The sequence below is a fragment of the Lissotriton helveticus genome, chromosome 1_1 (genome assembly GCF_964261635.1).
Source record: "Lissotriton helveticus chromosome 1_1, aLisHel1.1, whole genome shotgun sequence".
NCBI lineage: Eukaryota > Metazoa > Chordata > Amphibia > Caudata > Salamandridae > Lissotriton > Lissotriton helveticus.
The window spans coordinates 1,394,690,067-1,394,702,829 of record NC_136057.1 but is presented as its reverse complement, the minus strand read 5'-3'; the positions used below and the strand labels follow the sequence as shown (position 1 = coordinate 1,394,702,829).

Below are 12,763 nucleotides of genomic sequence, written 5' to 3'. Positions count from 1 at the left end.
CTCGGCACTGCGCTCAGCAGAAGCACAAGATCACCAGCGTAAGGCACTCTGTTCTAAAGTGCAGGACGCTGTATATTGTAATACACGTCTCGCGAGATCTTAGCCGATCCGAACTACATGCTGATGTCATATCGCCCATTAAGGTAGTTTTTTATGCGATGTCAACAGCACAACTCACCCTATCTTTATTTCAAGGGATAGATCACTTTTTCTAGAATTATTATATGATCGATATTCCATGCTTTGCAGACAAAAGGTATTGCTGCATGGAATCATTGTGTCTGCAATATTAATTTCTGCTCACAGTATATTGAAAATAACATGGGCTCCCAGTAAATGGAGAAGGAACACATATTATTAATACATTAATACATTAGTGCAGAATCTCCTCCACTCGACATACATATCCACGTATTTTAATATAAAGGGTCATAGCTGTGAAGTGTTTGTTCATAGTGGTAGTGCATGTCAAAGCTGCCCTACGATTAAGTGAAACATATGCCAACCCGCATATATGGTTGATTTGTTGAAGTGTAACATCTATACTCAATATAAGAATATATATCTCAGTTCATATACGAATATAGATCTTGGTTCATGTAAAGCGGGGGACATCATGCTGAAGTGCGCTGTACCCGAAGGTGGATACCTATAACAGGGTCCACGGAATATCGTCGTTTAATCCATGGAGCTTATAAATCCATTTTTGTTCCTTTAAGAAAAGGTAATTCAACACATCACTTATATGTCCAGGTATATAAGGCTTCTCGATGACAGTCCATTGGAAGTCTGTTTCATTATGTTCTTTCTCCAAGAAATGTCTTGTGAGTTTTGTGTGGGACTTCTTACATCGAAACGAGCTCTTATGTTCTAACATTCTTATGCGGACTTTCCTTATTGTCATTCCAACATATCGAATGGAGCAAATACATTTCAGCATATAAATCAAATTATTGCTGTTGCAATTGCTGAAATTGCGCTGCACCCAATGTCTATTTGTACCTATGTCTAACTCGCTAGTATGTTTTGTCTGGGGGCAAACCGAGCAAATGCCACAGGGGTGATGACCCACTGCAGGGGGGGGAGATTCCATAGGGTTTCACCAATTTTCTTATTGGTTTCTTTGGGGCGTGTATGTACAAGCCGGTCCCGAATGTTACTGGCCCGTTTGAACGCAAATAGGGGCTGCGCTATCTTGTCCTTGCTATGATTTAAGAAGGCGCCAATGTCTTCTCACAATTTTCTGAATACTGTTGCTCCTAGTGTTAAAAGTGCTCACGAATGTGAGTCTTTCAAGCGGTGGTTTAGGAATGGGGGGTTCAAGGAGGGCTTCTCTGTTGTTATTCATTGCCTTTTTCCTTGACCTCTTGATCAACGAGCTTGGATAGTGTCTCTCCTTCAGTTGTGTACAAAGGTTACGTGCATGTACATCAAAGTCCTCCCTACTGGAGCAGTTCCTGCGAACTCGCAAGAACTGCCCATAGGGTAAGTTTTGACGAAGGGACTTGGGATGATAGCTCTCGTAAAGGAGCAGAGAGTTCCGCGCCATGGGTTTCCTATAGAGCTCACTCTGCAGGCCTGCAGGTGTAGCATAGATCGACAAATCCAAGAAAGCAATCCTTTCTTTGTGTGCCTCCATTGTGAATTTAAGGTACTGGTTTCTACTATTCAACCACAGATGGAAATCTCTGACCAAGTCAAAAGAGCCCCTCCACACCACCAAAATATCGTCGATATAACACTTCCACCACCTAATCGAGGTGTGGAAGGGATTTGTGGGAGTCAATACGTGTTGTTGCTCGAACTGATGTACATATAAATTCGCCAAGCTTGGTGCAAATACGCTGCCCATGCTGGTACCTGATATCTGGAGAAAAACGTTGTCCTCGTATTTAAAATAGTTAATTTTCATGGCCAAGGTGGCTAAAGCCATTATGAACGGTACTGGTGTAATTGTCTCACAGATATTATCCCTCAGGATGGATGTTACAACTTCAAGAGTCTCATCCTGAGGGATAGATGTATACAAAGATTCTACATCGAAAGAGACCAACAGGTCTCTTTCGGTATCAAAGTCTATTTCAGGCAAGACACGTAGCACGTCTTTAGTGTCCTGCAAATAGGTAGGCATTCGTAGTACGGATAGGTGAGTCTACAACAGTTACAGCAATCATAGTATGGTATATATAGCCACAAGAGATAATAGAGTCTTTAGCTTTCTACTAGTCTCATTAGTAACATGTAATTAATCTGTATGAATACAATTTTGTGTTAGATGATATTCTTGGGAGTCTTTAAGGCTGGTCGCACAGTGTTTGCATGCTGGAGTCTCCTCATATGTTGGTCTCTAGATACAAGGAGATTTGGTATACAGTAATTATGTTGGGCATTTTAATAGGTTTCGTAAAGATACTTTAGGGGGCTCCATTTCTGTTTTACCTCTTGTATTTATGTAGCGCGGGGCCTCGTAGAACCTGAGCAAGGTCCAGGTGAGGTGAGGTCCTTCTCCCTACCATGAAGGGTGAGCATGAACACATCATTATTTCTTTAATTTATTTTGGTGAAACAAAATGTGTGGGTTACTGACACAGCAAGTTGTTAACTAACGATTATACATTTTCCTCCATAGAAATTCCTAATTCCTAATTGACATGGAGGGCTAATGTCTGTGGTTGTTACAGGTTGTACCGTATCCAACCCTTCCTATTTTTTACTTTTCTCACCTTGGTGGTGGTGGTGTTTTCTTTGTCTCACTACCACTAGTGCAACTTTTGAAAGAACAGAGGCCCTGATGAATGCAATGGGATTCGATACCCGATAGGCAGAAACATGTTGGGCCGTTAATAGACAGATATTTGCCGACTGTCTCTATTGCACTGTTCTAGGTTTTTAATTAGGAGGTGTGGTTCGTCCATAGAATAAAGTTACTAATAGGAGGACACCCCATCCTATTTTAAAGTCACCATATTTTCTGTTGCACTGTTTTTTCACCTAACCATCAAAGATCAGCCATCACTGACGATTCGTTTATGTTGGTGGACCAAATCCTCAACCAGCAATACATGGAGCGGTGCTTGAAGTCCCAATGATCAGGGGACCAGCCTGCTACACATCTGGGTTTGGCCAAATGATAGGACTGATCATTGAGTCAATTTGTTGGAAACCCTTTGCTAATTGCTTTGGATTTGTCAGCCATATATTATGAATATGCTGAGTTGGCTTTTCCCACACGTTAAGTATTCACGTTATATATTAATACGCTGTCTTCATGTGATGCATACACCCCGAGATCTTGGCGACTCGGTTTTGACAGCACAGCCACATAATCAAGCTGGCAGACCCCCTGTTTTTTTGTTATATACATGGTGAACTAATGTCAGCTTGGTTCACTTTTACGTTATCAGGGAATATCTTCGCCCCCGTGCACTGATTTGCATGGGGATAGCGTTGAAAAAGTGGGGAAGCTCCCCAGCCAAATGATATCCCTCCCTAGTGGATCCCTGCTTGCAGAGCGCTGTAGGAAGGCTATCTCCAAGGAGGGATCTATCATTAGACACCGGGGAGGTATTTTTGATGAGGAGTCGCCCACTGAAAATGGGCTAGTGCCCTCCCATCCCCTCCTCAATGCCATGAAGGCCTTTCTGCCCCCAGGCCTTCACCTCCAATCTAAACCTTGTGGGGGCAGAAAGCCTATTAGACACAAGAGAGTCTTTCTTAGTTGCCAAAAGCTGTAGGAGCGGCCTACCCAGACACTGGGCCAAGCGCCCAACCTCCAATAACCCCAACAGTTTTTGACCAGATATCGGGTATAGCACCCACTCCTAAATGTCCCCAACAATCTGCCCGAGATGGTCAGAAAAACTGTAGTGCCCATTCAACATATATTTAATATTTATGTGCAACAGCTTACCACCATTGTGCAGGAGTGTGCCATTGTGGCATCTCGGTTGTAGATGACACCCAGCTGATTGTCTCTCTGTCTGGTGGTCCCAACCAAGGAAACCAACAATTGGTCCCTTGCCTTAACAGAGTATCCTATTGGATGTCGAACTGTTGCTTAAAGCTAAATGGAGAGAAGACAGAACTAATGATATTAGGTAACCTGGACATTCCCAGACCACTGAATAGTTGGCCTACCTGTATGGGTAATCCTGCTGACCCCACACCCGTAATAATAAATCTAGGTATCTGGATGGATAATACTCTTGCAATGGACTCCCCAGCAAATAAGCTGTCTGGAATCTGCTTCGGGCTTTTAAGAATAATCAAAAAGATACTGGCACTCAACCCAGAGCAGTTAAGAAAAAATGTCATTCATTCCCTTACAGTCTCATGCCGGGACTATGGCAACTCTATCCCTATCTAAATCTCCGTAATAGAATCCCTCAATCAGCTTCAATGGCTGCTGATCGTGGCAAGAATCAAGTTCAAATCCCTATGCATTACACACAGGGCCATAAATAATGAAGGCCCAGTAAAACTGAGGAATCTGATATCCGCCCACGCCCCGTCCAGACTATTAAGGTCCTCTCATCTACACCTTCTCTGCACTACCAGAATCAAAAGATCGAGATGGTCGAGATGGGGACGAAGATCTTTTGCACATCTGGTACCAAGCTGTGGAATGAGCTCCCACTTGACCTGAGATCATTGCAAAATGAGCTCGCCTTTAGGGAAGAACTCAAGACCTGGCGGTTCCCCTAATTCACTATTGGGCTCCGCTCTTACTACAGCATTCACCAGCGCGGGGAAGACTTCGGGCAGCCATGCGCTCTACAAATCATAAATAAATAAAAAAATCTGGATTGGGGGTAAGCTGCAATGCCTGGGTGAAGCACACCCACCCCCTAAGGATGCAATTTTGGCATGGATACCTTATGTTAAAAAAAGTTATGAAGCCATAAGTACCCCAAAGAGTAAAAAAGGGCGTAGTATTCTGAGGGGAGAAGCTTTAGCAGCCAAGGGGTAGGAACCTAATCAATAATGGAGACAAAATGTATCCCCACCCTATGAGGGGATTCTATCTAATATGCAGAAGTCCACTATTTTAGGTTTTTTGCATCCATGTGCAGGCCACATGACTACAATCAGTATGACTTGACACAAAGCACACCTAAGGGTCGTTACATGACACATGTCTGATGCATCAGCGCTGCAAACCCTAACTGGCAGTATAGTATTTTGGAACAGACTGAAGCGAAATGTAGCAAACATCCAAGAGTAAGATCTCAGGTAGAGCACACACCACAAGTTCAGCTATATCAATGATTCATTGGAAATCAGGAAAAGCAGGAAAGAGGAGACAAGCAATGAGACCTTCTATTGTGCACCAAGGAACTGGAATGTAATACTAGTGCAGATCTACCAGTCCCCCTCCCTTATTCAGCTCCAGAAGTAGCTCCACACATGTGGGAGTCTGAAAGCCGGTTTCAACACTCCCATGGACACAGAAGACGAAAACGCAGTGGGAGTCCGTGGTCTCATGAGATTACCTTTTCCACGCCAAATCTGCTCTTGGAGCCAAATGATTGTGAGGAGTTGTTACATGTCATCTCTCGCTTTAGGAACCTGCGTGTTGATGTGTCCTGCAGAAGGAACCAAAATGTAAGAGAAGTCAGTATCTTCAGAAGGGACGGCGCTACCAATGGACGTTTGGATTTTAAGAATCAGGTATGTGATACAATGTATACATTAAAAGTGGGTATCCTATGAAAATGTTTTCCATTGTCTATATTTCAGTGGTCAATAGTAAATACCAGAACATTTTCGCTCTACGAAATGTATGTATGGAGGTCCCAAAGCTAGAGTTTTTCCTTTATCTTTTGTGCCATTTTCCACTGTTAAGACTCTGAACCATAGCCCACCCGGCTAGCAGTAATAGTAAGCTATCACACAGATTTGGACTCTGCATTGTTCAGGAACCTCACGTAGTTTTAAATTCAGCTTCAGAGTAGTTACACATATGAAGGAAATATAACACATATCACCAGTACTAGGAGACCTATGAATATGCCCCCACTGGAAAGTAGATGAATTCTGAGAACAGCATGAAACTCCCTACCTGACAGCACTCTAACCAACCCAGAACAGATATATACATACTATAGGAAAACAGAAATTCAAGAGGCAAGGGAGAGGGGGCACTAAAGCTCCAACATTTTTTAAGTAAAAACGTGCAACCAAGTCTTCTCTCGAGCAACCACTAGAAATGAAACAACACTTCGTTGACGCTTCGTTGGTCGTAGCAGCGGGGTCAGCGTCAAGCAGCAGTGGACATCAAGCCCCAGGAGCAAGCGGGGCACTACGTGGAGTCCCAGACCCTCCCTCCCGATCACCAAGCTCACAAAAACTGCTCGCGTCTCCCGCTCCGCGGGAGACGCTTCGTTGGTCGTAGCAGCGGGGTCAACAGCAAGCAGCAGTGGACATCAAGCTCCAGGAGCCAGCGAGGCACTAGGTGGAGTCCCAGCCCATCCCTCCCGATCACCAAGCTCACAAAAACTGCTCGCGTCTCCCGCGGAGCGGGAGATGCTTCGTTGGTCGTAGCAGCGGGGTCAAAAGCAAGCAGCAGTGGACATCAAGCCCCAGGAGCCAGGGGGGCCCTACGTGGAGTCCCAGCCCCTCCCTCCCGATCACCAAGCGCACAAAAACTGCTTGCGTCTCCCGCTCCGCAGGAGACGCTTCGTTGGTCGTAGCAGCGGGGTCAGCGGCAAGCAGCAGTGGACATCAAGCCCCAGGAGCCAGCGGGGCACTACGTGGAGTCCCAGCCCCTCCCTCCCGATCACCAAGCTCACAAAAACTGCTCGCGTCTCCCGCTCCGCGGGAGACGCTTTGTTGGTCTTAACAGCGGGGTCAACGGCAAGCAGCAGTGGACATCAAGCTCCAGGAGCCAGCGAGGCACTAGGTGGAGTCCCAGCCCATCCCTCCCGATCACCAAGCTCACAAAAACTGCTCGCGTCTCCGCTTCGTTGGTCGTAGCAGCGGGGTCAACGGCAAGCAGCAGGGGACATCAAGCTCCAGGAGCCATCGAGGCACTAGGTGGAGTCCCAGCCCATCCCTCCCGATCACCAAAGCTCACAAAAACTGCTCGCGTCTCCCACTCCGCGGGAGACGCTTTGTTGGTCGTAGCAGCGGGGTCAGCGGCAAGCAGCAGTGGACATCAAGCCCCAGGAGCCAGCGGGGCACTACGTGGAGTCCCAGCCCCTCCCTCCCGATCACCAAGCTCACAAAAACTGCTCGCGTCTCCCGCTCCGCGGGAGATGCTTCGTTGGTCGTAGCAGCGGGGTCAAAAGCAAGCAGCAGTGGACATCAAACCCCAGGAGCCAGGGGGGCCCTACGTGGAGTCCCAGCCCCTCCCTCCAGATCACCAAGCTCACAAAAACTGCTCGCGTCTCCCGCTCCGCGGGAGACGCTTCGTTGGTCGTAGCAGCGGGGTCAGCGGCAAGCAGCAGTGGACATCAAACCCCAGGAGCCAGCGGGGCACTACGTGGAGTCCCAGCCCCTCCCTCCCGATCACCAAGCGCACAAAAACTACTCGCGTCTCCCGCTCCGCGGGAGATGCTTCGTTGGTCGTAGCAGCGGGGTCAGCAGCAAGCAGCAGTGGACATCAGCCCCAGGAGCCAGGGGGGCACTACGTGGAGTCCCAGCCCCTCCCTCCAGATCACCAAGCTCACAAAAAGTGATCGCGTCTCCCGCTCTGTGGGAGACGCTTCGTTGGTCGTAGCGGTACAAAAGGGGGTGGTGATGGACGGAGTATCTGAACCAATCAAACACTCACACCCAGTCAACAGATCTGGGTTTAATCCATCACTGTTCTTTAGCCCACTCTGCCACCCCAGTTGACTGGGTGTGAGTGTTTGATTGGTTGAGATGCTCCGTCCATCACCACCCCCTTTTGTACCGCTTTGTTCGCCATAAGTTGGCAGGGTATGCTCAGACTTAAGTCCCTTGCTCACTTTGCCACTGGATTCAAGCAAGCCTGGCTGAAGACGGCTGAAGTGCCAGAAACCGGTCCTAGGAAGCTTGTTTCCGGTCCAGGGAAGGCATGGCTTGGCAGTTCGGGCTGGACTGTTCCCATGAGGCACAGGGTCAGACTGATTTGCATATGGCCATGTCCGAACTGGGGTGGCAGAGTGGGCTAAAGAACGGTGATGGATTAAACCCAGATCTGTTGACTGGGTTTGAGTGTTTGATTGGTTCAGATGCTCCGTCCATCACCACCCCCTTTTGTACCGCTTCGTTGGTCGTAGCAGCGGGGTCAGCGGCAAGCAGCAGTGGACATCAAGTCCCAGGAGCCAGCGGGGCACTACGTGCAGTCCCAACCCCTCCCGCCCGATCATCAAGAGGATATAACGTAGCAGCTTTCCCCCGCCCGCGGGCCCTTCTGTGCCTGTCTGAGCCAGGAAGAGGCAGGGCAGCGCCTGGTCCCTTTCATCGGCCTTGGAGCACAATCTGCGAGGTACTGACCACTTACGATCCATTGCCTGATTCAAGTACTTTGGTTGTTACTTCTATTTGACTTGAGCTGCTACCTTTGCGCTTGTGCTACAGCGCTTTTTGACATTCTTTTACCAGCAAATTGTGTCCCAGATAGTAACCCAAAAGGTCCACCCAAATCGAAAAATGGGTAAAAGGAAAGCAATGGAGGGTGCTGGGGTATGTAATGGGCTGCCTATAGAGCAAAGAAAGAAAAAGAGGCAGAGGAAACCTCTAAAAAATGCTGCTGCTAATTGTGTGATGGACAGGATAGACAACATAATTCAGGAATGCGAAGACATCTTAGTCAATGAGCCTAGTAATCCTGTCGAAGAACTTTCAACTAAGAGTCCTGTAGCCCCCCCCCAAAAAAGCGGTAATCCCATCAATTTTCAATAAATCAAATTGGGAAAAAAAGGGGGCTGTGAGTCTGCCTCAGCCTGAAGCGAATCCCCCTGAGCTTGATCCCATGATCGCCCACGAAGAGAATAGGCTGTTAAATCAGGTGGGCTCTATTGTCCAATGCTCTAATAGATATGCCCCCCTTGCTATGATAAGTGAACATTCTGACTCAACAATAACATCATTACTGCCTGATACACCCGAGAAGCCGCAAAGTTGCCTATGCAACCAATCTATTGGGGACCTAGTAGCAGTTATAATGACACTCAGAGGGGAGATCGAACAGAAGAAAAGGATGTTCACAGAGCTTCATGTAACAGTGAACTCTACCCTTAACCTTAGAAACACACATTAGCCAAGTTGGATCGATCGCTCATGCTGCCCAGGAAACTACCCGCACTCAGGGGGGCTCAATTATGAACCCTGTGGACGCTGCAAGGGGTACGTCTGAATCATCCAGGGGGAAAGGAGGCTTACGACAGTATCCACTCAATAGACCCCTTCATACTCAAGAGAGTGCAGATAGATCTAGACTCTTAGCAAATCAACAATCCCCACTGGATAAACATAATAGAACCCATAATCTGCCGGTCCCTCTAATAAATCCAGGCCTTAGAAATTTTGGGAACCATAACACACCTACAAATATAGTTTTTATGGTTAATGTCCCCAAACTTTCTGAGACTAGAAGCCCTGAAAATGGCGAATCACTGATTAATAAATGAATCCATTGGATTCGTCACGTACAAGGGTGCCGTCCATCATCAGTGAGGACATAACTAAAGCAAGAAGATGTATAATCCCTAAAACCCCACTAGATTGCATTGAACTAACACTGGCAGATGCTAGCCTGGCTGAAAATCTTGTAGCACTAGAGTTTAGAACGTCCTCCCCTGATTCGTCCCGTATACAATTAAGGCTCCGTCCTACAGCAACTGTAAGTGGTGGGATGAATGATTATGCCTTAGGAAATGAGGGTACTAGGTCAAACCTGGATGTAAATGATTGACTCTATCTGAATCCACCTAAAGAAGGGGAGAGGAGTCGTAAATCTTTTTTGTCGCAGCACCCCCGTTTTGACCAACCAAGGGCAACCTTTGGCACCTCCTATCCTTACTCTACTAGTAAATGCCACACATAATGAAATCCCAAGCCCAACCCCCGATGACCAAATCCACTTAAACATCCTCTCCTGGAACATAGCCGGGTTAACGAAAAATATGTCAGTACCCCTGTGGAATAAGTTCGTAGAAACCTATGGCATATGTTTATTCCAGGAGACATGGAGTGTAACCGCGTTGTATAAATCCGGCTACAGTACATTCCATATCCCGGCAGTGTCTACGGGAAAGGGCCGGCCTTCAGGAGGACTAACAGCGTGGATTAGATTAGACCTGGGCTGGTCAGTCGTCCTACATGACATCGAAAGCTCTGATATTATGTGGCTAACAATAAAAGGCCCGAAGAGAGGAGATTTATTGGAGCTCTTTAATGTCTATATAAGAGGGACAGCAAATGGCAAGTCCTCGACCATTTTAACACAGCTGGAAGAACAAATAAATAAGTGCCCCCCCCTCTGCTAAAATCATTGTGGCCGGCGACTTTAATTGTACATTCGAGCCACTAAGCAGTGAAGATCTTTTAGGGACAACTGAAGAGGACAGCAAATGGGCAGTGCCCCCTCTAGCCTTGCCACCAGTAAAAAGATGGTCTGAGATTATAGTTCAAGTAAATGCTTCAATTCTAGAATACGGCCTTAGAGCTGTAAATGGTAGAACTTTATCAGACACTCGGGAGCAAAATACCTATAATAAACTTGCATGCCCTTCCCGCATTGATTATAACTTGGTGGACTTACGCCTTTTGGGCTGATGTCATCGACATGGAAGTGGGCTAAACTATTGATAGTGATCATAATCCTCTAATGTTAAAATTAAAGAATCGATGGGCTCCACTCAAAAAAAAAAACGAATACCATTGCGAATCCCCCCCTTTCCACCAAGGAGCTAACTCTCTCTAACTGTGGTAGGCGCCTAAGACGGTCAAAGGTTGCAGGTGAGGATTTAAAATTAATGAACATCTCCTCAATGTTAATGTCAAAGACAGCTGAACTTGAGGCAGCTTCAGTTAATGTGCAGGGGTGGGAGATGATCCCCATAATACATCAAGAGACAATTGATCAGATCGGTGCCCACTTCCTTGGAGGACCACGCAGTGGCCACAGTAGGAGAGAAATAAAAAGCTCTATCTTATGGTACACGGAGTCTTGCAGGGAGAAAAGGGAAGCACTAGTAACAGCGGTAAAGGGGAAAAATCCCACCATGGTCAAAATAGCGAGGAAGGAGTACAATCTATCCCTAAAACAAGCAAGGCGTGATTGGGAAGAGGCACATTGAGAGGACCTGAAAGTTGCTTGTAACAAGAGGGACTCCGCCTCATTTTGGGCGCTAATTAAGACGAGAGATAGGAGTGACAACACCCCAATCCCGAATCATATTGGTAACCAGGCCTGGTGGGATCACTTTGCCCAGCTGTACACGGAGGAAGCCGAGGCCCAATCTACTGACCAGTCACAGAGAATTCAGGCCCCATTTACACTTGAAGCTACCAATCTCTTCCAAATGAATGAGATTGTGAGCGCAATTCATTGTATTATTCCTGCAAAGGCAGCAAGACCAGATGGTATCCTGGGCGATTTGATCTTACTAGAACCACAGAAGTGGGCTCAATATATCCTGCTTTTAATTAACAACATATTGAAAGGAGCGGAAGTTCCCATATCCTGGAAAGGAGCAGAGGTCATACCTATGTATAAAAAGGGAGCTCGTCAGGACCCTGCCAAATATAGGCCTATCAGCCTAATAGACACCATGCAGAAAGTGGTTGGGAGAGCCCTCTTAAATAGGATCCAAAATTGGATGGAGGAGGAAGGTGTTCTTTCCAACTACCAAGCAGGCTTTAGGAAAGCTACCAGCACAATAGTGTTTAGATTACTTCTTCTCTATTGGAAAGTAGTCGTAATTGGCAAGGGAAGTCTTTACCTTGCGTTCATTGATCTTAAAACCGCATTTGATTTAGTGCCGCGTGAGAAGCTATGGTCAGTGCTCCATCCTAAATCTCTTAATACGCCTCCTTGACGAAACTTATGCCCGAGTCAGATGGGGGGATCAGGGGCAAACTACAGAGAAGATCCGGGTCAAAAGGGGGTCCCCAGGGTTGTGTGATGGCTCCTACCCTCTTTTCACTCTATGTGAAAGGAGTGGTTAGTTTTCTGAGCCAACTTCCAGCAGATGCTCCAACCCTGGCGGGGGAAAAAAATCCCTACCCTCCTGTTTGCCGACGATACTCTTTTAATCTCAAAAAACCCCGATGGGACTCCAGAAACTCCTCACCTGCTTCCAATTGTTCTGCACACTAAGGGGTCTAACGATAAACATCACAAAGACAAAGTTTATGGCTTTCAATTCGGGGAAACACTTTAGAAATAAACTTACTCTCAATGGTTCCCCCTTAGAGAGAGTCTATTCTTTTGATTATTTGGGTATTAGATTATCCGATAAGATGCAATGGGGGACCCATTTAAATAAAATGTTATTGAACCATAAGCGGGTGGTGGGTGCCATCGGCAGGGACCAACGGTCAACGTCAACTAGACTGGTAGCCCCAGCCCTAGCAGTCCATGAAGGCAAAGCTGTGAGCTCAGCAATGTATGGTGCTGAACTTTGGGGCTTTGAAAACACCAAAGAGGTCGGAAGGTCAGAGAGCAAATTCCTCAGAGATCTGGTATCTGTCCCCATTAATACACCACTCAAGCCCTTACTCTCTGACATGGGCAGACGCCCTTTTAGCGAGGTGGCTAGACTTCGCCCACTCTTGCACTGGGTAAGAC

The 12,763-nt window shown here is 46.8% G+C and overlaps 1 protein-coding gene across 1 annotated transcript in view; it reads right to left on the bottom strand.

Moving 5' to 3' along the window:
* Nucleotides 1-12,763, bottom strand: part of LOC144825601 (coiled-coil domain-containing protein 159-like) — a 209,675-nt gene that overhangs the window by 135,857 nt on the left and 61,055 nt on the right. The window contains exon 2 of the mRNA XM_078684169.1: nt 5,493-5,585. Coding sequence (XP_078540295.1) covers nt 5,493-5,552 — 60 coding nt within the window. The 5' untranslated portion in view covers nt 5,553-5,585. The remainder of the gene's footprint in view (nt 1-5,492; nt 5,586-12,763) is intronic.